General features: G+C 37.5%; 2 protein-coding genes across 4 annotated transcripts; one reads left to right on the top strand and one right to left on the bottom strand.

Moving 5' to 3' along the window:
• The first annotated feature begins 714 nt into the window (after positions 1 to 714).
• LOC131938811 (immediate early response 3-interacting protein 1) lies at positions 715 to 3,631 on the top strand. Its single transcript, XM_059297006.1, has 3 exons — positions 715 to 1,082; positions 3,009 to 3,107; positions 3,305 to 3,631. Exons 1-3 carry the CDS (start codon positions 992 to 994, stop codon positions 3,358 to 3,360), a joined length of 246 nt encoding a protein of 81 aa, XP_059152989.1. The 5' UTR covers positions 715 to 991; the 3' UTR covers positions 3,361 to 3,631.
• LOC131938809 (uncharacterized) lies at positions 3,623 to 12,045 on the bottom strand. 3 transcript variants are annotated; one of them, XM_059297005.1, is made up of 10 exons: positions 12,027 to 12,045; positions 7,025 to 7,238; positions 6,849 to 6,931; positions 6,459 to 6,557; positions 5,987 to 6,176; positions 5,578 to 5,807; positions 5,271 to 5,390; positions 4,729 to 4,890; positions 4,379 to 4,480; positions 3,623 to 4,299 (listed from the first exon to the last, which is right to left on the bottom strand). In XM_059297005.1, exons 2-10 carry the CDS (start codon positions 7,221 to 7,223, stop codon positions 4,174 to 4,176), a joined length of 1,311 nt encoding a protein of 436 aa, XP_059152988.1. In that variant the 5' UTR covers positions 7,224 to 7,238; positions 12,027 to 12,045; the 3' UTR covers positions 3,623 to 4,173. The 3 variants fall into 3 exon arrangements, with proteins under 3 accessions (XP_059152988.1, XP_059152986.1, XP_059152987.1); XM_059297003.1 differs by lacking the exon at positions 12,027 to 12,045 and adding an exon at positions 11,835 to 12,020; XM_059297004.1 differs by lacking the exon at positions 12,027 to 12,045 and adding an exon at positions 11,840 to 12,020.
• Between the last annotated feature and the right edge of the window lie 13,454 nt (positions 12,046 to 25,499).

The following is a 25,499-nucleotide window of genomic DNA, read 5'->3' as shown; positions in this document are numbered from 1 at the left end:
TAAAGTAATTTTTTTTCCTACCTCCACTACAATTATTACCTCTTTTAAATGCCTGAATCAGAGTTTCTTCCAGGCATCTCTTGGGGGTGGGCGCGAAGAAAGTCTACTCCCCCCCTTACCCGAACGAATTGGAATTTATATAGAAAATATATACTTTTAACAAGAACGAACAACAATTCACAAACAAATCCAGCCCTTAACAGCTATAAATTCCACCAATTTTAAAATTTTGATAATGTTAAATTTACAACAGTGAAGATCTGTTCCTTAAAAGCTAGCACAGAAGTTTAAATGTATGATATACAATGATAAGCATACATGATAATTCACATGATAACGACATTTTGTTTTGAGCATACTGCACACAGCGTGCACCTCTCTCCCCACATACTGAGTTGGAGCAGCCCACAACCGACTCATTTGTGGAAGTCATAGTTAGATTAGACATGGTGAGGGGTGGAAGCAGGCGTTGTGACTGAAATAGCAAAATTAGATGGCCCTTAAAATTAAATTTAAAACATACTATTCCTTATACTAGATAAAATAAAAAAAAAAATAACGCCTGCCGAACAAGAGATGAATACGTTGTATTATTTAAGAGTGTTGGCTAAGTTAACTCTCAAGAGTATTGATGAAGGGGTCAGACTGGCAGTGGATCTGTCAGTGTGCCGCTTAATACTCATGAAATAAAAAAAAGTTTCTGGCCACTTTTAGGCTATTTTTCCGTTACATTTTCGCAGATTCGCTTTTTAAGTGTTTGAAGTAGATTGTAACTTTTTCCACGTAGAACTAGAATTACTGAATTAGTTTGATAGCTAGACTAGATCTAGAATCTAGACTAGTGTTAACATAGACCTAGATCTATATAGACTTGAGATTAGAGCTTGATCTAGATCTATATTAGTATATTTAGATCTAGATCTAGTTAGCTGCCCCTAGTAAATATTGACTCTTTTATTGAGTACACAAAAATTCAGCTCAAAATCTGAAAATGGCATTTGGACTGTATTCCTTGATTGAATCTGCAATACTTTGCTTAAATGCCATATGCATTTTACATGAAGAGCGGTTTTTAGCAAAAAGTAAGTTTTTATAACTTTTTAATTTAATCGATCTAGATCTAGAATCTATCTAGGAAATCTAGATTCTATTCTAGGTAAAACCTTAGTTTAGCGTCGGTTATTATTCCGGAATCGTATAGCAGTAAAAAACAGTAAAACAATGCCAAAGTCTGTCACACACTTCCGGAATTCACCGGAAGTACTGTAAACCATACTTTATTTGGCGTCATCTTTTATTTTTATACAGAATGTTTAAAATTTGGATAGATTTATTTTTGTAATCATTTTTACTATTTTCGTAATCTAGATTTTTTTACTTGGCCTAGCAGCTACATATCGAGCTAGATCTAGATCTAGATCTAATTAATTAATGGTCGCAAATCCGCTGCAAGCAAAAAACATTAAATTATTACATTGTAACATTTGACTTCATTATTTATATTTAATATATTTATATTAGGCCTAATATATGTTTTTTTTTATTTTTAGATCTACTAATTTAAATCTACTATTATATTTATTCTTGTTTCCTTTTGTCAATTAAACTTTAAAAAATTAAAACATTAATTTACGAAAATCGACTTTCAATTTATTTATATTTCAATGGTCAAATAAACCATGGTTTACGGTAACTCTAGTTACCGAAACTCAACAAACATTACCCGATAATTTCCGACGCTAAACTAAGGTTTTACCCTATTCTAGACAGTGTTTCTTCCAGACTTTTTTTCTCCGGAGGGGCACTTGAAATTTTCGGGGGGGGGGGGGGGGGGGCGGGGGCGGTAGACTTTCTTCGGGGGGGGGGGGGGGGGGGGCGGACACTGTTAAAAGTATATATTTTCTATATAGATCTAGGCCTAAATCATATAAATTTCATTTCGTTCGGGGGGGGGGGGGGCGGTAAAAAAATTTCGGGGGGGGGGGGGGGGGGACGACGACAAAGCCCCCCACCCCCGAAGAGATGCCTGGAAGAAACTCTGATTCTAGATCTAATTAGTAATACAAAATATTAACTACAAATTACTAAATTAGAATCTATTCTATAGGCCTAGGCCTATTAATAATGTAATATTATTAATAATATTGGGAATCTATCGTTTTAGGTACGTAAAATCACCCGCGAATAGTAATGTGAAAAACAGGTGACTTCTCATTAAAGATTAAGCATAGAACGAAGTCAGTTTTCCATTTTTTTAGGAATCACCTAGCAAATAAGACAGAAAGATCATGATTCATGGTGTCAGCACTCTGCATTAAATTGTGTTATTTATGTTAAAACTCCAGGCCACTATTAGCTCAGACCTAACATCCAACTCCTTATGTGCTATGTGGTAGCTGAGACATCAATTGAAATATTACTAGACCTCTGCTGCCAAGAATCTTTTAGTTGAAGTTAATTATTATCCGCAAACATTACTACAGTTCTTTTTACATCAGTATTTCAGGTAAAGGATTTGCCAAAATTGAGTATCGACTTATTTACTCCTGCCACTTTCAACTTATGTTTGTGCATAGTCATTTTCATGTTCTCTTTCTCTGAACAGTAGCTAGTCTTTTGTCCATTGGTTCTATAAGATCTGGCATTTAGTTAATGAACACTTGCCAGTCTTTTGTCCATTCTGTATATAAGATCTAGCCTTCAGTTATTTTTTACCCACATTTGCTTTACATTCTTTGATCATGTTCTTGAATTTTTAAAGCTTATCTTTATGTCATTCGCTGTTAATGACCTTAAATAGTATGATGATACAAGTTAATCAGTATCATTTGCTCTGTATTATCATTTTAAGCTTTTTCTATTTTTAGAACAGGGTAATACATCAGTTTTTTTAAAGGACTATTTGGAACTAGTTTCACAAAAGTATCAACACCAAGAGAGTAAAAGCTACCAAGATATTTTTTAACATTTAAAAAATAGCTTACTTAATGAAAAGTTCTAAATTACAGTTGGCTGGGGTGTGGACCAGCACAGAGGGTTTGGTGAAAGTCCTGGTGTCAAATCTCAAGTGCTTAATCTTATCAGATCCATCAGAACAGTGATGAGATGTAAGTTTTAAAAAATAGAAATTAGCCATTTTCTTTTACAGCTTTTAGTTTGTAAATTTGATAAACAAAACAATTTAGAATAGCCAACTTAATGCAAACGCCACACAGAACTCACTTTTAACCTTACCTTTTATCAGGTCGCTTTAAAAAATTACTACCACAATCATTTTCACTATCATATTTTTGTTTCTTTACAGTTCCTTTGATTGGTGTTAATATAGCAACTATAATTTTAAAATTGCTATTTGGATGACAAATGTACTCAGCAAATCATGAAAAGAAAGCACTTTCTTGAAAAAAAATGTGATGAGATCTTCATTCAAGAAGAGAAACTTCTGTACATCTTATGTACAAATAGAAATGGACTTTCAGTTCTCACAACTTATTTGTAATATAGATAGGGAAATGTTTAATATGTGTATGCAAATTTTCACATCCTGACCATTGTAATTGCAACAATTAAAATGAGCTCTCTTCATTTCATGCATGGTTGTACATTTAATAAAAATGCTCAAGACTTTTCATCTTGTCTTTATTTTTAAATTGCAGTAACATTTTAATTATGATCAGAATTCAATCAGATATTTATGTGAACTTTACTAAAAAAAAATGCATGTCACAAACAAAATTGAAACTGGAATAAGAACAATTGATTTAACAAAGATGAACTTTTAAAGGAAAAACAGTATACATGTGAAGTAAAACAGTTTCAATAATCTTTTTAGAAATCAATCCAAAGAACTATTTTAATCAAAATTTTCATGTGCAGAAAGACTGAAAAAAATCAAATAGTCTTTTAAAAAAAGGAACACCATTTTAAATTATACATTAAAATGTTAATTAAATATAACAAAAATTGTGAGTTGTTCAAAATATTTAGGAATCAAAATAGTTTTTGATACAAATAAATGTACATTTTTGTATTTAAAAAAAAAAAGATTTTAGCCTAACTTGGTAAAGTCTGATGATATGAATTGCTTAGAGATCTAAGAGAGCAAGCACATACATAATAATGTAATTATCCACATAGTTGGACAAAATGCATTACAAAAAAGATTGGGTCAAGTTATGGTGAATTATTCTCTGTATCACTGTTATCTGTTGCCTCAACTGAACTTAACTCCTCCTTTGTCTCCCCTGGGCTTAAGTCTTCATCTTCCAAATCCATTTTCTCCATATCAATATTCATGGCCTATGAGAATTTAGAGTAGTTTAATTTTTATGAATTATTTTAGAAGTATGTTTAAAACTAGATATCAAAGGTACTATACCAGCCAATTAGATGATTCCACATTTTCAATCAATTGCTGTAATCTTTTCTGCAAATATATCAGGCTTTCTCTTGCTTTATTGACACTCATGTTCGAAACATCCTAAAAAAAGTTTTTCACTGAATTAGCTTGCAATAAAAACATTAAATTATAAAAAATTATTAAATCATTAAAAAAATACATAGGAACCAGTATTTAAAATAATGTTATGAAACTATAGGTTACTAACTATGTCAAGACTTGCATGTACATTTAAGTTTTAATAATTCCTGTCAAAATTTCTAAAACAAATTATTTCTGGAACTCCCCTGTTTAAAATACACATCTGTAATTGACCACTAATTACTCACACAACTGAAGTGATAAATGAAGTCTTTGTATTCCCTGGACTTGGTAATTGGATGTTTGACAAACTGACCAGCTTCTGATGATGCTTTCTCTAATGCAGTGATGCCTGATTTGACTCGAGACAAAAGACTACGACCTAGCATCACAATATGATCTTCTGCACTCTGTAAAATAAATAACGTGATGTATGTTAACATTTTAAATAATCATTGTACAAGTTAATAAAATGGATAAACAGTTTATCACTCTAATGATACAAATTTGATATTATACTGAAAAGTTGGTGAAGTGAAAGTTATATCCAAGAAACAAATAAGAGCACTGGTATCTGACAAATTAAAATAATTGCAGCAAATTATTTTTAGGAAATTCATATAATTATTATAATTTTTATTAGAGATATCTGTAAACAGAATAATCCATCATTGTAAAGTTAATTTTTGCATAACACCGAAAAGCAACAATAATATACTGAGCTAATCACTAACATATACTTTGTAAGTTTCAGATAAAATATTTTATTGTTAAAACTACATTAGCATACTTTGGCCTGCAAAGGGTCCACAGACTTTTCTCCTGATTGATCAGTTGTTTCATTGATTTTACTCCAAATATCCTCCACTTTATTCTTGGCATTTCCGAAATTCTTTTTTGCATAATCAATCTGACAATAGCAACAAATCATTTAGATTTCAGGTGTACAAAGTTAAAATTTTAAAAGATCTTGATATTCAGAACTGAACTAGGTCTTTAATATAAGATGTGAAACAAAAAAAAAGAATTTAAAAATTCCTTTTGACTAACTAGTCTATGCAGAAAAATTCCAAACTATTAATGACAGCAAATTTTACCAAATCAACGGTATTATGTAGTTTTCCAATGGCATCAAGTGTTTTTAATTTTGCTCCTTGGAAATCTTGCATGGCACGTTGGAACATTCTTTTTCTTAATTTGTTGCTCACTACTTTAAAATGGACAGCAACTCTCTCAGCACTTGGTGCCATCAACTCCATTTGCTCAGGCTTATTCATTTCATAAGGGGCCCCATCATTATCTCTGCTTCCATCAGATTCTTCTGTACCTGTAATTGAGATGAAAGACAATAGATTTTTTTTTATGGTGCTCCTATTACTCCTAAGTTGTTTAAAACATTTTTAAAAAATAACATTTATATTAACCAAAGTTGATACCAGTAATGCGTTAAAAAAAATTTTTCAAGCATTATTTTAAAGTATTAAATACATAAAAAGCAAAATATACCATTTTCCTTCTCTGGAATGTATTTCTCTACTAATCCATCAGCACAGGTCAAGGCTGTATCAACAGCTTGTGTAACGAAACGACCAGGCTGAGTGTCGAGGGTCACACTCACTGCTTGAGTCACTGTGTTCACGCTAAAATCCCGAGCCCCATTTATCAAATTCCTGCTGCAGGTCTTCATGTTGTTTACCTTTAATGAAAGTGTTAACAATTCATATTGTGGAACTGCTGACAAGTGTATCACATCTTTTTTTTATATTTAAATTTCACAAATTTGAAATGTACAATTAATTATATTTAAATGTAGTAGATTTATAAACAAACTTAGAAAATGTTTTGCTGAATAGGAAAGTCGTTAAGTAGGAGGAAAAAGTTTACAATATAGATTTTTATTTTTGCACATATGGATTATGTAAAACTAAGTTCAATTAAAGAATAAACTATTCGTCTAAGCATTAAAAAATTGATTTACCTTTCTCTTACTGTTGGTGACAACATCCTGAGCGTAAGTGACAACTGGCTTTACTTTCCCAACAACAGGCTGAACATATTCCAAACAGGCTTCTTTAACCTGGCAATTATTTCTATTTGCAACTTTCAAACTTATAACAATTGTAAATAAATTTTAAATATTTTTTATTTCAGTCAAGAGACATCAAACTCATTTTACTCAGTTCATTGCCCAAAACAAAACAGGATTTCAAATCTTACTATTCCCACAAAGAAACCTGGGAAATTAACACAAAACGTACTAACAAAAAACAAACAAAAAAACCACTACTTCAAGTACTTCTTAAATATCACCCAACCCATAAATTGATCAGTTTAAAATAAGAAATTAAATTAGTAAAATAAGACATACTTCCCCAGTTGGTCGTGTGATGAGAGGATATTTTTTCTCAATATCTTCCAACTTATTGCAAGCATATGTGTTTACTCTGTCAACTGAAAAATATAAATTGAGTAATTTATTTATGTTCTTACATCACATTGTTGAATTAATAATGTATTACTGTAGGGTAAATAACTATAACTTACTTTGTGACTGGTAGATATTTGCAACAGGGGTTGAAAGTTCTGCAGCCTTTTTGACACCTGATTCAGCAACATCAAGAGCATATTTTGTAAGCCCATTGTAATCTTTCATCTTGGAGTAGCAATTCCAGGCAGTCACCCATCCATCATTTATTACAGGTATCTCTCCCAACTTAGTGAAAAATGTATCCTCACTCGGCATTTTGAAATTTTTCACCTAAAGATTGAATTTATCAAAATAGTATTTTGTTGTTATATAGGCATAATATAATAATAAAACGGACACATGAGAAATAATTGCTGTAAATTAGACAATTAGAGGATTAACTTAAATGTTGTTTTTTTAAGTTTTAAACAACTGGTCATTATCAACACAAAATTTAGTGCTATCTCATTCAAATGTTGCCAAAACTTCAAACATTACAAAAGTAAAACTTATAAAGATAGGTAAGCATGTGTAAGGTGTAAGCATATACATAAGGGACTTAAGCTGTGCAATGATTATAGATAAGGGGTCAGAAACATGGGAGGGAAGCAAGCGCTTGAGTTCCCCCCTAACCATCTCAGCACCTGGGTTCTGCTGATTAAATTTGGTGTCATGCACTGTAAGTAGGAGGTAGATCTACTACTTAATAAATCATTGGAGAGGAGTTCTTCTGGGGGTCATGTGATCCATAGCACCCCACTCCTCACATGAGCACTATAGCGCCAACATATGTTTTACATTCATCAGTTCACACAGTAGGAAAAAACTAGCTTTGTAAATATATTTGAAGAAAAAACAAACATCCTGACATTTCAAAATAAGAATCAACAAGGAAATCAATAGTTCAAGATTCTACTATATTGAATAATTGGGAGGGGGGGGGGGTCTATATTATTTAAACTGCTTCTGTGACTTTTTCATGTAAATTAATAACTCTAGACTCCTAGACTTTGTCTAGATCTAGATAGTAGTCTAGCTAGATATCTAGAATTTTCTAGATCTATATAGATTATAGAATTTATAGATTTAGATACTAGTCAGATAGATCTAGATCTAGTACTAGTCTAGTAGTAGATAGTAGATAGATTAGATAGATCTATACTTACTAGATCTATAACACTATTCACTATAACAGACTATTAACTCGGCAATAGAAAACCTTCCAGCACATAGATCTAGATCTAGACTATACATTAGGGTAAAATCTTAGTTTAGCGTCGTAAATTCCAACGTAGCTAGTAATGTGCGATGAAGGTAACTAATGAATATTTCATTCATTTGGCCATATTTATGTCATATTTTACATAATATAACAGATAATTGAATAACAAATCACAATCCAAGACCAAACCAGTCATAAATATCCTGGAATAAACTTTAAACTACCCCGTTCGAGACAACAATGAGTAAATACAAGCAGCGGCCATGTTTTAAAAACAATAAATTGTCTATTCGCATGTCTTTTGTGTTGATTTTGTGGTTTAATATGACTGTTTTGTATTGTTTTAATATATGCCGGGGGTCGTCCATAAATGACGTCACACTCGTAGGGGGGAGGGGGGTCCGTAATTTTGTGACGTTGTGTGGGGAGGGGGGGGGGGGGTTCAGATGGTGCGACGTCACACTTTTGCATTTTAAAAAAGTAATGTTAGAAAACGAATTTTAGACGTTATTTTGCGTTTTAAAAAACTGTTTTAATACATTATAATAACAATTAATCAATTGTTATTATAATGTATTAAAACAGTTTTGACAGAGTTCAGACAAGATTTTGAAAAAATATAGCTGTTTAAAAACAATTCAACTGCAATTTTGAGGGGGGGGGGGTTGTAGGCTAAGGTGTGACGTCATTTTAGGGGGGGGGGGGTCTGGCTTTTTGTGACAACGTGTGGCGGAGGGGAGGGGGGAGGTAAAAATCGTCAAAAAAAGCGTGACATCATTTATGGATGACCCCCTGTATAGTAATTTTTTTAAAAAAATATAGTTGACATGAATGACTAATAAACCTTATCAGACTTAATAGTGTGCATCCAAGACCACAACAATTGTTGGGAGGTCGAACTTTTGAACACTTTATTTGCAAATCAATATTAGATCGCTCATAAATGACGTCGCTCTTAAGATAGTAATGACAGCGTGCATTATTACAGAGCAAACATATGAACATATTGTTTCAGATAGAAATTGTGATTTGTTGTGGGGAGAGGTTGAGTAGAACTCAGCGATATGATTTTGGAGACAGGTCAGGTTTTTTTTTTTTAGTGAAAACAGGGGATGGTTGTGGGAGAAAGACTAGCTGTAGAAGTATGACGCGTCATTCATTGGTGATCCATTTTCTCAGTGGGGACGATAGAACTATTAAGAAGGGTCAAGAAATGTAAAAAGCATGCTGAGTCGCATTTCTTGAACCCCACCTTTTCATTCCCCCACTTAGCACATCGTCACCCGAGTTAACGCTCGCGCGTGACGTCATGTACCGGTACCGCCGACCGTTAGGCTAATTTTATAGAAAAATACAAACAAGCACTGCCGTTTTGACGCTTATGCGACGTTTAATTTGATTACATAAGTTGGTGTTCATTAAACAGCCCCTAACACATCTATCACTCGTCCATTTAAACGTACATGATTATTTCTGCTGTCTTGAGACTTTCGGCCCTTTAAAAATGTATTAAGCTCTCAACGTATAGAACTAGACTACCCATATTAAGCTCCAAAAGAAGCTTGGTGAAAACAGGATGGCCGTCCGATTTTGAAGCTGCTCTGCGCTTTATAAAAAGCACAATAAACGATGACACTTATATTAAAGTAAATTATAGTTCTGAATCTTGATACATTAAAAGTGATATTTGGAAATTAAGAGCCAGACAGTCAACATGATATTTCAATTTAAGTCCAAGAAAATAAATTTCCTCAAACGACGGAACATTACTAAATTTTCGCGCAGTTTAGCGAAATTGAATTTAAGTATCATCTTACAAAGCGCGATAGCCTACTGTTGCTCTAACGCGGCCCATGCTAATGGCCGTATTCCTAACGCCCCGCATTAGACGCGGCTTCTTCGTCGGCAGGCATTTGGTGGCAAGCCTTTTTGACATGGAGAATGTGTTGAGGCCGTTTTGCAAAATGTCTTAAACTATCAGGCTTGCAACATTTTTGATGAGCAAGGTATACGTATACTAATGCTTATTTATCGTTATTTTGATTGAACAAAGCATTATAGAGGTTCTCTGTCAATGACCTAGGTATTTTCCCCGTTCGCCTCCTTTCATGAGACCGACACGTCATAAATTGCGGAGCCGCTTGAGTTGACGTCACAAATCTTTACTCACTCCCGTAGCAAATCATATGTGACATCATTTATGGACAACCCCATATCACTCACTTGGGTACTTGATATTGACAATTTGACAACAAAGGATAACCAAAATGTGTCTGACAGGTGGAGACTTGCGATCGACCATAATGGCAACACGCACTTAAGGGGTGAACTGGTTCATTGTTTTAGATGTTTTACTAGGGAAGCTGATGGATAATACATTTTGTCTCTCTGTATATATATAAATGATGACAAACATTTAATGTTGTCAAAATTATGGTTAAAGATCTTAGATAAGGCAGAGTGAAGCGTAATTTTTTACATTATGACTTGTTGTCAGTAGCGTAGCGAGGGGGGCGGGGGGGAGGGACATATGTCCCCGGGCGCCGACCTTAAGGGGCGCCAAAATGGGTTGGAAAAATAAATTGAAAGGCTTAGGGGGGTGCAAATTGAAAGTTTGAGGGGGTTGCAAATCGAAATCTTGAGGGGGGGGGGGGGGGTGGTGCAAAATCGAAAGTTTGAGGGGGGGTGCAAATCAAAATCTTGAGGGGGGTGCAAATCGAAAAGTTTGTCCCCAGGCGCCGGGAAGGGTCGCTACGCCTCTGCTTGTTGTGACATTGACAACAAAAATATGACGGAGGTTGGGGTTAAATTAAGGTAAAGAGAAGTAAAAAATGTCATAAGCTACGATGTAATCACTAATTGATGAAAAGAAAAACCTGAAATGAAAATAGTCATTCAAACAATAAGAAAAAACTCAAACTATATAGTAATAGTAAGATCAAATAAACATTAGTTAAAAAAAACGTGATTTAATACATGGATACAAGTTGCATCTCACAATGCTTCTAGAATTAATAAAGTTGTTTGTTAGGAAATTCAGTTTTTTAAAGGGCAGAATTTAAATAAAAAAATGCTTTGTAATACGGACTATACTATACAACAAGACAATCATATTTAGGCTAAATACATTTTCATACGAATAGAAATGAAAGGGAAGCTACTCTAAATAACATTTTCTCAAGATGGCTGCTGTTTTTAATAGCAGATTTACTATCTCGAACAGGGTTGATAAAAATTAATTTCAGGATATTTAAATTGATTTAATCATAAATGGTGATCTATTATTCAATTATCTATAATATTTTATCAAAATATACGAAAATATACTTATATTTAATGACATATTCATTAGTTCACTCTCTCCCACATTACTAGTTTTGGCCGAATTTACGACGCTAAACTAAGATTTTACCTACATTAGTATTTACATAGATCTAGACTAGGCCTAACATTATATAATTATAAGATTATTCACTCTTATTGATTATAATATCTAAGAATATTTTAGGATTAGGCCAACAAAATCAATACAAATCTAATCATAATCTACGGGCTAGCGGCTAGATTCTATATTCTATAGATTTAGATCTACTTCTAGAATATTCTAGCTAGCTGAGCTAGGCCTATTATTTTAAACTATTTTTATTTTATTTTTCTATACTTACAGCACAGTAAACTTTTGTGACCTTTAAGTCTTCTTCGTCTGTTAAAATTAAACTCTAGCCTACAACAGACGATGTCTTGTTAATAGCAACACGGAAATGAGTGCCGTTCGTACGAATAGGAAGTTATATTTATAGATTAACTGAGCAGTTATCTAGTTGAATGACGAAATGGTGATGACAACTTAGGCCTACCTAAAATATGTCAATCTGAATGCGTAAACAACTAAAAAAGTAAGGTCTAGTCCAAAGTCCAAAGTTCAGCTCAGTCACGTGATCTGACGTAGGAGTATTTTTATTTTTTCGGGTTTTTCCAAAATCAACAAAAATCTACGGAGATTTTAACACCACGTCATCGTTAAATTACTATGATTTAGATCTATAATATTATAGAACTTTATCACTTTATGAGTATAATCCATTAAAGATCTCATGGAAAAGAAATATAGCAATTAAATGAATTTGCTTCTGGCATACAAGAGCAAACTTTCAACGTAAAGTAACAGTTAACAGTAGTCATAGATTTAGATATGTACTATGTAGTATGAGTATGTAGTATTATGTAGATCTAGATCTATCAAAATTCTAGAATCTAGATCTAGTAATAATATAGCCTACTCACAGTAAACATTTTAAATTAGTATCCTTATTATTCTATTCTGGCGAAGACCTAAAGAAAGCCAGGTAGAAATAACGCTTCTAAGTTGACGTTTTGTAAAGATAATTTACTTTAAATTTTTCGTACTTCAACTTAGGTCTATCATTTTGATTAGGTCACAAAGTCAAGGCCCCTATATAAATAAATTTAAGAAACTAACTTCATGCCTTTATGGGATGGTGGCGTGGTAGAATGGTATTTATGGTAGAGCCTTCGACTGCCAATCCGAAAGTCCGTCGCACGTCCACCCAGCTCTGATAAGAGTACCTGACTCACGACATGGAAAGTAAAGGTGGCTGGACATGAGTTGACCATTACTATCACTTAAAATGCCGAAGACACTGAAACATGTGTACTCTACTTCACCTGCCCCATATAACGTAAGGTTCGAAAGAGAACTTTACTTACCTCCCTTTCCCATCGTAACCTCCCCCCCCCCCACCAATTGGTCTACCCCATTTCCCCCCCCCCCCCCCTCCGTAATTGTTAAGTTTTACAACTACTCACCAGTGTTTCTTCCACTTTTTTTCTCCGGGGGGGCGGGGGGGGGGCACTTGATATTTTCGGGGGGGGGGGGGGCGGTCAACGTTTTTCGGGGGGGGGGGGGAGGGCGGACACTAGTAAAAGTGTATGTTTCCTATATAAAATCCATCTCTTTCGGGGGGGGGGGGGGGGGGCGGGCGGCGGTAGATTTTTTTCCAACCCATTTTGGCGCCCCCTAAGGTCGGCGCCCGGGGACATATGTCCCCCACCCCCCCCCCCCCCCCCCCCCCCACCCCCCCTCGCTACTGTTTGCTAATCTCTATAATATATAAAGCAAAGTTGTCGGGTGCCCGACAGGGCACTTCCCGGCGCCGCAGGCGCTTCAAATTTGGCAGGATCTTGCCTTGGGTCGACAGAACACGGGGGCCGGTAGGCCGAAAAGTCTACGATTAGGGGGTAAAAACTGACCTCGACTGACCGGCGCCTTATATGAGCAGCTATAAATCGAAAAAAATGTCCACGTAGGAACCTCTTCATAACTCCCTAGGTCGTAGACCGACTCTCGGGCGAATTAATTAAGCATTCAAATTCTCAATGTTTTCGAAAGCCTAAGCGAAGCTGGGCAGCATGCCTAGTATTATACTAGAAACTACGGCTTTATATACGTTTACTTGTGTTTGCTTTTACAAGAAATGTCATAGTAAACTTTTATGGCATATACTTTGAATTATCTCCCCTGAGTAAGTTTTATAATGGGTGATGGTGACGTACATAGGCGCTTTGGTGTCTCTTTCAAGATTTTTCCAATCCGACCACAATCCCACCCCTCTTTCTTAGCATCGCAAGTATCGAATAGATCAGTGGTTCCCAAACTTTTTTGAGTGGCGACCCCCTTTTAGAAAAAGTAAGTGACATGCGACCCCCATAGAAATAACAAGTCGAAATTAGTAAGGAAATTAATAAGCACTAAAATAAGATTTTCGAGTAGACTTTCAATATGAATTATCCCTGATAATTGTTTTAATACGATGAGTGATATTACAACATTTGCGGTTGAGTTTTTGTGAACGCCAACCTCATGTCATTCTCAACATTTAATTTATTTGTTTGTTTTGTTTTTAATTGGAGAAGTGTTGAAACTCTATCCTCGCAAAGATATGTAGACACACAAGGAACTAAAACTCATAAGGCAATACATTTCACGTTTGAATATGAATGCTGCATACTATACCAAAATTGTGTGAGCAGGTTTCCATTAAATACTTTACGTGACGCGGAATCATTCCACGAATCCAAGAATGTATCTTGTAAGTCTGCTATAACCCGTTATTATTAGACAGATATTTGTTGTATCTTTACTGCACTGGAATCTCCAAGAATGAATTTCACCATCTTCAACATGCAGGGTTTGATGAGATTTTCTCCTATTGTGTGAGAGGTTTTTTTACTTGGCAATTTCTAATACGACTTCATATGATGCTTGCACTAATGCAGTGTTTCCTGGTGAAAACTTCCTGTTCGATTAAGTCTCTGGCGTTTGCAACTAGCTTTATGCCGACGAGAGACACATATTTTTTGGTGTTCCAAATGACTCGTCTCAAAATGACGTTTTAGTTTTGGGGGTTTCATAGACTCATGACTGAGAAAAACTTTGCAAAGTGGGTATTGTTTCTTCTTTATTCAATTTCCAGTGATGTTAGTAAAGCCAAATTTCAGATCTTCTAAATATTTATGGTTTTTTTTTCAATGCAAGGGTTTAGAATACGAGTTCGCGACCCTCAGTTTGGGAACCCATTGAATAGATAAATTGTATCGTTTATGAACTACTTCCTAACCGTACATTCATACATCAGCACAATTTTTCAGACACTAGACAGCACTAGTCAGCAGATATTCATTTACTTGCATAATATTAGGAGCACCTAATTCAGAAAACAGGGAAGGTAAGATTATTTTTATATCATTATTTAGAAATTAATGAGCACGTTTAGAATTAAATCAACATTATTACTAGTCAATTGACAATTACTGTTCATAAACGACGCATGGGGGGGGGGGTGAGGTGTGAGGGTCTGCTTTTTGTAAGTCGTTAAAAAACGAGACGTCATTTGTGGATGCCCCCCCCCCCCCCTAAATCAGAAGGTTATCCGACGCATGACCTGGCCAAATACAGTTGTGCATGTGAAAAACATGTTTCTGTCTTTTGTACATTGCTACATCATTCATTCGATCGCGATGAAAAAGTTGGGAAGCTGTTGATACAGCCCTGCCATCGGCCTTACGTTTGTTTACATATTGAGTGGCGACGCCCCACGGAAATATGTAATTTAGCGCCCCGAGAATGCCGAGATCCTCAGTGGCTATCTTTGCACCTGGGATCCACTTATTGTGTGTACTGCATAGGAGATAGGGTTACTACTTGAATTCACCGCGGCAGTGTCGTCCTGAGCGCATCACATATGAACAGTTTGGCCCCTACAGTCGTTTAAAAGTTCACACACACGGTAAGTCTCTCTACTACATTCATGACTAAATCTAACCAGGGGTTGCACCAATCACCGGTGCATAATGTAACCTGTAGCTCACAAGAGCCCCGTGACTCCACTGACACCTGGGCCGTCGCCGAAGGATTTAGGGGTCATCCATTTGTGACGTCCACAAAAAATTCGGATTTTAGACTCCCTCCCCCCCCCCCGTCCCAGAGGCGTAGCGACCCTTCCCGGCGCCCGGGGACAAACTTTTCGATTTGCACCCCCCCCCTCGAGATTTCGATTTGCACCCCCTCAAACTTTCGATTTGCACCCCCCTCGATTTTTTTATTTGCACCCCCCCCCCTCAAACTTTCGATTTGCACCCCCCTCGAGATTTTGATTTGCACCCCCCCCCCTCAAATTTTCAATTTGCACCCCCTCAACCTTTCAATTTATTTTTCCAACCCATTTTGGCGCCCCCTAAGCTCGCGCCCGGGGACATATGTCCCCCCCCGCCCCCCCCTCGCTACGCTACTGCCCCGTCCACACGTGTTCACCTTTGCCCCCCCCCCCCCCCAATGTGAACGTCCACAAAAAATTAATAGATCTCTCAAAACTTACTACCAATTTACTATTTCAGTAGCATGTATTGTGTGCCTATTTACTTATACACGGCTTTATTATTTCGATAATGTTTATTTAAACGTATCCTGTGGAGAGAAAAATTAGTAGGTTTTTGTTTTAAACGTCAAAGTGTAAATTTAGAAAAAAATTTCAAGGGTTTCCTCCCTTACAGATTAAAAAAAAACGGCATGCGAAGTATTAAACCGTTTTGGGAGGCGGGAGTGTGCTAACACAATATTATTCTCTCACTCTGTACTTGTAAATGTAATCTTGAAACACAGTATCATTTTCTGTACTCTTTGAATGTATTTTAATTTAATGATTAATATTAGAATTTATTACTTTAATAAGTTGTAAGGCCACCCTCAGGTTCATGGACATTGCTTCTTTTACTGTTTACTTAATCGCTCGCTTTCCAAAGTAATGTAATTTTATTTAATTTATAAATGACGCCACACTCCGGAGCAGTGTTTCTTCTAGACTGTTTTCTCCGGGGGGGGGGGGGGGAGGGGGGTCGGACATTGTTAAAATTAAAAGTATATATTTTCAATATAAATTCCATTTCGTTCGGGTGGGGGGGGGGGGAGGATTTCAGAAAGTGTGACGACACACTGCAATGATGTTAGAAACCGAAATAAGGCGTTGCTTCACGTAGTTAATTTTCTTAAAAACTTCAGATGAAAACCAATCGCGGCCTACTCAACGCTGACCATGCTCAATAATGTTTTTTTTTTAAAAGGGGTGTTTTTTTTTTTAAATTACATTTTTGGGAGTTATGGTAGGCTGAGGTGTGACGTCATTTTAGGTGTTGGATCATGTTTTTTTTTAAAATGAAGATTAGTGACGTTCGGGAGGGAGGGAGGTAAAACTCGCTTAATGTCTCGACGGTACTTATGTAATAGATGACTCTAGTGTAGGTATAAATCCAGTGCTTTATTTATATGCTGCAATTTTTGCAATGCTTTTTTTTTAATCACGAGCACTGCTGACTTAATTTCATGTTTTACAAGCAGGATTCGAGTTTTCTGTTTGTTTTAAATTGTAAGCACTTCGATGTTATATTCAACATGTGGACGTCTACATGGGCCCAACCCCCCCCCCCCCCTTCTAGTCCAAACACATCCACAAAAGTCGATTTTTGTCGGACCCCTCTCTCCCCCCCCCCCCCCACCCCTACCGTGTGGACGTCATAAATGGATGGCCCCTTACAGTATGGCTTGAAGTATCTCGTTGGTAGTGTGACAAATCCGCCCGAACAACTAAGATCCAAGAATGAACTGCCGACGTTGTTCACTTTTAATAAATTTCTGTATAACAGGGCACATGTCTAAAAATACGCGATTGGTAACATTTTGATGAAATCCTCATAAATATTGGCGTCAGTTTGGTATGTTGGACGAGATTTAGAGAGTCCGTGCTTCTCGTCTGGAAAACAGAGTTTCTTCCAGGCATCTCTTCGGGGGGGGGGGGGGGGCTTCGCCCCCCCTCCCCCCGAATTTTTTTACCGCCCCCCCCCCCCGAACGAAATGAAATTTATATAATTTATAGAAAAATATATACTTTTAACAGTGTCCGACCCCCCCCCCCGAAGAAAATCTACCGCCCCCCCCCCCGAAAATTTCAAGTGCCCCCCCCCCCCCCGGAGAAAAAAGGCTGGAAGAAACACTGCTGGAAAACTGTATGGCTGATTTAGTTATGTACCAGATGGAAATAAAACATGTACATAAGAAGTAGAGTAAATAAATAAAAAGCGACCCTTGTTTTCCATACACACACACACGCGCACACTCTCACACACACACACACACACACACACACACACACACACACACACACACACACATATATATATATATACATATATATGGCAGTCCGGACAAAACTTTAACAACTGTTTTCTCGATGTCAGTCCTATACATTATTAGAGTTGTTCTTTTACATAAAATGAAATTAATACCTTCGGAATTTTTTTTTTTTTGCTCTGTATTTTTAAACTCGATTGCTAGCCTACACACTCTTTAGAGACTAGACGCGCAGGCTTGTTTATAAACGGCAACTCTTTCAAGAACAAATGTTGTAGCCCGAATGTCCCCGCTCAATAGGTCGCTGTCTCGAGCGCTAGCCAATAAGGCCGTTGTAAATGTTACAAACTGACACATTTCATTTGTTGCTGTCGTTTATTGGTGAATTGAATCGCCGTTATGCCGAGCGAGGCTATACCCTACACGCTTACGAGATAAACCGGCCTGTATTTATAGCCGTTCCCACGGGACAATGGCCCCAAAACTTGTGAACTAACAATTTCCCCCCCCCCCCCCACCATATTCCCCCCCCCCACCCACAGGTCAGCAATTAGGCTATAGGTGTCATGTCAAAGCTACCTTTGAGTTTGAACTGGTCATTTATTACCCGCCCAATGCAATGTTGCCTGTAACTCTACCAAATTCTACCACTGAGCCAGCTATATGGCTCTATGTGGTTGACCACTGAGCCAGCTATATGGCTCTGTGTGGTTGACCACTGAGCCAGCTATATCACTTTATCACTATATGCCGCTGAGTTGACAACCACAAGACCAAAGATAATGGGTTAACTACCCAACAACACTGAGCACATTTGTGGGGATTCACGATCAGAATTTAGGCCACTATACTTGAACAATTAAACAACACACAACATTGACAGCCACTATGTTTCCCAACACACAGACGAGCAGCCACACAGTGCCCTAAACGTATAGCTAGGCCTACCTATACCACAATATATATTGTAGTTACGGTATTGATTGAACAGCCAGTGGTGTACACATCATTATTGATTCCAATCATTCTTTTCTGCACACAGTTGTTTTTAAACGCCCGTTATCATCTTATATGCTTTGTGCAGTGAGGGCTTTATTCAGTGATAGCATTTACATGTTCTTTATGAATAATAGTATAGTATATTAGTATAGACTGCCGTCATCATATGAGGAACACGCACTCAGACACATACCACCACTGCTGCATCACCACAACCACTACACCACCGTCGCTTCAGCAACAGCATCACTACTCTACCACCATCACTACACCAACCACCATCACTACAACAACACCATCACTACACCGCCACCATCACTACACCACCACCATCGCTACACCAACACCATCACTAGTCCACCACCATCACTAGTTCACCACCATCACTACTACACCACAGCCATAATTACACCACCACCATCACTACACCATCACCATCACTAAATCACCACCATTACTACTACACCACAGCCATCACTACTCCACCACCATCGCTACAACAACACAATCACTACACCGCCACCATCACATGTCAACATCACAGGTCACATGTCAACATCACAGTCACATGTCAACATCACAGGTCACAAGTCACATGTCAACATCACAGGTCACAAAACACATGTCAACATCCCGAGTCAATATTTAATTTGCCCCTTCCCCCTTCCCTACGTAATAATCTGAAATCCCCGCTCTGAAAGCTCAAATGTAAAGCATCTCTCCATAGTGGTGTAGCTGATCAGTACCGAGGGTAAGGTCTACATGCTCGTGGGTGGGTGATCACTTACACTGTAGACTCTAGGCCCTTACCTTTGTCAAAAATGTATAGATGGTAACATAACAATCTCTTGACGTGGGGTTACGTGAGCTTGAATTAAATTTTTTTTTTTGATTCAACTGTGAACATTACGTTTGTGTTATTTTTAAACTATGCGGTCAACACATTTGATTGTTAAATGCAAAACCCAGGCTAGGCCTTAAGCCGTCTTTCAGTCAACAATGTTTATTTTTAACATCAGCTTTTCAAAACAACCTTTCATCTGTCATCTCACAGTTCAGTTATTTAACCTATCTGTTTTACAGCTAATATTTCAGCTTATATTACATGTTTTATGGGCTAGCTGATTGTTATTCTCGGCGTCATTAGTTAAATTATATGACATGTAACAAAAGGGCTTATATTATTTTCAGTACAGATATTTTTGAATATCCCCACTCCCTCAGAGTTTCTTTCGGGCAACTTTTCTGGGGGAGGGGACAAGTCTCCATCTAGTTAGGGCCTTCGGCGTTGTTTGAACTAGCCTATCACTAGCATTCTATCTTTACACTGATTGTTTTACGTATGCCTCTAGTTAGGGCCTTCGGCGTTGTTTGAACTAGCCTATCACTAGCATTCTATCTTTACACTGATTGTTTTACGTATGCCTCTAGTTAGGGCCTTCGGCGTTGTTTGAACTAGCCTATCACTAGCATTCTATCTTTACACTGATTGTTTTACGTATGCCTCTAGTTAGGGCCTTCGGCGTTGTTTGAACTAGCCTATCACTAGCATTCTATCTTTACACTGATTGTTTTACGTATGCCTCTAGTTAGGGCCTTCAGCGTTGTTTGAACTAGCCTATCACTAGCATTCTATCTTTACACTGATTGTTTTACGTATGCCTCTAGTTAGGGCCTTCAGCGTTGTTTGAAATAGCCTACCACTAGCATTCTATCTTTACACTGATTGTTTTACGTATGCCTCTAGTTAGGGCCTTCAGCGTTGTTTGAAATAGCCTACCACTAGCATTCTATCTTTACACTGATTGTTTTACGTATGCCTCTAGTTAGGGCCTTCAGCGTTGTTTGAAATAGCCTACCACTAGCATTCTATCTTTACACTGATTGTTTTACGTATGCCTCTAGTTAGGGCCTTCAGCGTTGTTTGAAATAGCCTACCACTAGCATTCTATCTTTACACTGATTGTTTTACGTATGCCTCTAGTTAGGGCCTTCAGCGTTGTTTGAAACAGCCTACCACTAGCATTCTATCTTTACACTGATTGTTTTACGTATGCCTCTAGTTAGGGCCTTCAGCGTTGTTTGAACTAGCCTACCACTAGCATTCTATCTTTACACTGATTGTTTTACGTATGCCTCTAGTTAGGGCCTTCAGCGTTGTTTGAAATAGCCTACCACTAGCATTCTATCTTTACACTGATTGTTTACGTATGCCTCTAGTTATGTCCTACAGCGTTGTATGAACTAGCCTACCACTTCCGGTCGGATCTGAATGTTTTGTTAATGGCGTCTGCATCCACCCACCTCACCCCCTTGCAACGGCACTTAATAATTGCCCCACCACCACCTCCCTCTCTCCCCCACCCCGCCACTAGGTATGTAACAGATCCCCGGCCCTGAAACATTCGATGTAAAGCCCCCCCCCCCCCCCCCCTAACCTGCCCTAAAGATTCTGACACATGGGTTGTTTACGGCCGCTGCCACTAGGCCCGGTCATCCAACTGCTGGCCAGACTTCTCTTGTGTCCGCAGTGTGGCCAGGTATTGCATAAAACAACGCTTTCTAGCATCCCCCATTGCCGGGAGGGGGGGGGGGTAGGAGAGGGGGTGAAGCACTGAGGAATCATTTGATGCGCCTATAGCTGGCTGGTAGGGCCATTTGACCGAGGCTACAGCAGTTCTGTGTTAACAAAATATTGAGGAGTTTTTTTTTTTTTCTATGATCGGCTTTTAGGCTGTGTGATCTATTTCATTCATAGACTAAAGACGTTAATTGTGCCTACGGTTGTGTTAGAATCTACCCGTCTACACTGTCACTGTGACTAGAGGTAGGCCTGTTGATTTTAGCATGTACATTCATAACATGATATGAGTATGTGTGAGAGAAATCAAAGCAATTATAAGCTTAATGTACGTGTGTGTTGCTTGGTTAAGAGAGTGTGCATGTATCACGTGTATGTGTGCGTGTATCACGTGTATATGTGCGTGTATCACGTGTATATATTATATATTATATGCGTGAGCAAGGGTAGTCTTGTGTTAGGATGGTGTTGTGATTGTTGTGTGATTGTGTTGAGATTGTTTTGATTGTATAGGGATAGTACTGTGCTTCTATTTATAAGGATCATGTTGTGATTGGTGTGTGATTATTTAGAGATCGTGTTGTGATTCTGTACAAATTGTGCAGTAATGATTTAGGGATTGTGTTTCTATTGTGTGTGGATTGTATTGTTGTGATTGTATTCTGTAAGGATCATGTTATATTTATGCTGTGATTGCGTATCAACACAATCAGCTGAATTATAAACATTTCCTAAGCAAGACGAAGCCCTTACAATACAATAGCTAGGAATGTTATGGTAGATTAATCCACTTGTGGTGTGTATGTGGTAGAATAAACCACTTGCCGGGTGTATTGTGGTAGAATAAACCACTTGCCGGGTGTATTATGGTAGAATAAACCACCTACCGAGTATATGTTACAATGCCGGATGGCCCACGTCATGCAACTAGTTGTTCAAGCAACACGATATGCCACGGTGGTTAACGGGGAGTTAAAAAAAATTACAAAAAAACAACAACAACCAACAACGTGATGTCATTTAATGATTTATCGATGAATCTTAGCCAAATCTGTATACTTCTAAGTGGAAATCGTATAGTTCTAAGCTAAAATCGTATAGTTTTCAGTTGAAATCTAAAGCTCTTAGCTGAAATTATATAGTTATTTAGATCTTGCTGAAATATAGATAGTATCTAAAATTGTACTTAGTTGAAGATGTATTAGGGCCTAGCTGAAGTTGTGTGGGTTTTTTAATGTGAAATTGCTGTTAGAGATCTAACACAAATCGTATATTAGATCTAGATCTAGCTGAGATAGTATATTTATTCGATCTAGCTGAAGTCGTATATTTATTCGAAGTGTATAACTGAGCTCATTTCAACATAGGAGTCAACGTAGACAGGAGTAGGAGGGGGACGACCTTTACTACTACAAGGCACAAAAAAACGGTCGCCTCAACAGGTCGTAATTCATTAGGTAATTTGATGATTTCTACCACGTCGTAAATTTGAATTTTAGCCCACACCTCCCCCCCCCCCCCACGTTTTCAGCTGCCCATAATCCTCGCTGGTTTAATTTAATTTCTTAACCACATAGTGTATGGTCTGTTAAAGTCTAGTTATCTAGCTCGTTATGATCTGTTATAGTTTAGTTATCTAACTTGTTATGATCTGTTATAGTCTAGTTATCTAACTTGTGTATGATCTGTTATAGTCTAGTTATCTAACTTGTTATGATCTGCTATAGTCTAGTTATCTAGTTCGCTATGATCTGTTATAGTGTAGTTTTCTAACTTGTGTATGATCTGTTATAGTCTAGTTATCTAACTTGTGTATGATCTGTTATATCTGTTATAGTCTAGTTATATAAATTGTGTATGATCTGTTATAGTCTAGTTATCTTACTTGTGTTTTATCTGTTACAGTCTAGTTATCTAGCTCGTTATGATATGTTATAGTTATAGTCTAGTTATTTTACTTGAGTTTTAGTCTAGTTATAGTCTATGTTTGATCTGTGATAGGCCTAGTCTAGTTATCTAACTTGAGTTTGATCTGTTATAGTCTAGTTATCTAGCTCATTATGATATGTTATAGTTATAGTCTAGTTATTTTACTTGAGTTAAAGTCTAGTTATAGTCTAGTTATCTAACTTGTTATGATCTGTTATAGTCTAGTTATCTAACTTGTTATGATCTGTTATAGTCTAGTTATCTAACTTGAGTTTGATCTGTTATAGTCTAGTTATCTAACTCTATCTGTTATAGTCTAGTTATCTAACGCTATCTGTTATAGTCTAGTTATCTAACTCGTGTTTGATCTGTTAGTCTTATTATAAATGTATATGATCTATATATTTATATAGCTGTTATTCATCATACCTGTGCTTAATCAGCATAATTATCACGAGTCTGCAAAATTGATTTAATTGGTGAATACATTTTTAATCGCTAACCATTAAATGAGCTGATAGTAAGGTTTAGTGATATTCTTGTGTGTGTGTGTGTTTGTATGTGTGTGTGTTGATCATTTAGATCTAACGTTATTCTTGTAAGTGACTTACAAACATAGGGGTTAGTGTACATGGGATCCTAAACGCTAAAGTTAAACTATCCTTTAGTCAATGTTAGAAAATAAACATTTTAATTTTAGTCGGCTAAATAAAATTACGAAATGTCTGCTTTTAGGCCTAAATACATTGAAGATTATAAAAAATTAACAAACAATTTTGCTTTTTTTTTATTATAGTAAAATAGCTATGATTTAGTAAGTTTGTTCTAATTTTTTTCGGTGCACTTTTTAATATTTTCTGCCTTTTTTTATACTTTTTGTCCCAAATCGATCGACCTCCCTAAACTTATACAGTCAAGCATTGTTTAGGCTAACTTAACCACCCACGATATCTCCTGTATCTCTAGGCTTACATCATTGACTGTCATCTAGCATATAGCATCGGGAGCCGTAAACAATCTGTCACACAAAGCAACAGGAGCCATAAACAATCTGTCACACAAGCAATAGGAGCCCTAAACAATCGGTCACACCAGCAACAGGAGCCCTAAACAATCTGTCACACCAGCAACAGGAGCCCTAAACAATCTGTTACACCAGCAACAGGAGCCCTAGACAATCTGTCACACCAGCAACAGGAGCCCTAAACAGTCTGTTATACAACCACCTGCATGAGCCCTAATCAATCTGTCACACAACCACCAGCAGGAGCCCTAGACAATCTGTCACACAAGCAACAGGAGCCCTAGACAATCTGTCACACAAGCAAGAGGAGCGCTAGACAATCTGTCACACCAGCTAGAGGAGCCCTAGACAATCTGTCACACCAGCAACAGGAGCCCTAAACAGTCTGTTATACAACCACCTGCATGAGCCCTAATCAATCTGTCACACAACCACCAGCAGGAGCCCTAGACAATCTGTCACACAAGCAACAGGAGCCCTAGACAATCTGTCACACAAGCAAGAGGAGCGCTAGACAATCTGTCACACCAGCTAGAGGAGCCCTAGACAATCTGTCACACAAGCAACAGGAGCCCTAAACAGTCTGTTATACAACCACCTGCATGAGCCCTAAACAATCTGTCACACAACCACCAGCAGGAGACCCTAGACAATCTGTCACACAAGCAACAGGAGCCCTAGACAATCTGTCACACAAGCAAGAGGAGCGCTAGACAATCTGTCACACCAGCTAGAGGAGCCCTAGACAATCTGTCACACCAGCAACAGGAGCCCTAAACAGTCTGTTATACAACCACCTGCATGAGCCCTAATCAATCTGTCACACAACACCAGCCAGGAGCCCTAGACAATCTGTCACACAAGCAACAGGAGCCCTAGACAATCTGTCACACAAGCAAGAGGAGCGCTAGACAATCTGTCACACCAGCTAGAGGAGCCCTAATCAATCTGTCACACAACCACCAACAGGAGCCCTAGACAATCTGTTACACAACCACCTGTAGGAGCCTGATTATCTTCACTATCCAACATCCCGCTTGAACCTTCTATAAAGGTAAGGAGAAAACATTTTAATGAAACTCAGTTGAAGACTTTCA

The sequence above is a fragment of the Physella acuta genome, unplaced genomic scaffold (assembly GCF_028476545.2).
Source record: "Physella acuta isolate Inbredline_101_S28 unplaced genomic scaffold, ASM2847654v3 ptg000257l, whole genome shotgun sequence".
NCBI lineage: Eukaryota > Metazoa > Mollusca > Gastropoda > Physidae > Physella > Physella acuta.
The sequence above is the reverse complement of the archived record's forward strand: the minus strand, read 5'-3'. Positions and strand labels throughout refer to the sequence as shown.

Excerpts from the sequence above, each read along its gene's own strand:
- LOC131938811 (XM_059297006.1), top strand. The coding sequence starts at position 992 with ATGGCATTTGGACTGTATTCCTTGATTGAATCTGCAATACTTTGCTTA. Across the intron at positions 1,083-3,008 it reads AGAGCGGTTTTTAGCAAAAA|TTGGCTGGGGTGTGGACCAG; the intron begins GTAAGTTTTTAT and ends TCTAAATTACAG. Across the intron at positions 3,108-3,304 it reads CATCAGAACAGTGATGAGAT|TTCCTTTGATTGGTGTTAAT; the intron begins GTAAGTTTTAAA and ends GTTTCTTTACAG.
- LOC131938809 (XM_059297005.1), bottom strand. The coding sequence starts at position 7,223 with ATGCCGAGTGAGGATACATTTTTCACTAAGTTGGGAGAGATACCTGTA. Across the intron at positions 6,558-6,848 it reads TCACACGACCAACTGGGGAA|GTTAAAGAAGCCTGTTTGGA; the intron begins GTATGTCTTATT and ends AATAATTGCCAG. Across the intron at positions 5,808-5,986 it reads CATTCCAGAGAAGGAAAATG|GTACAGAAGAATCTGATGGA; the intron begins GTATATTTTGCT and ends TCTCAATTACAG.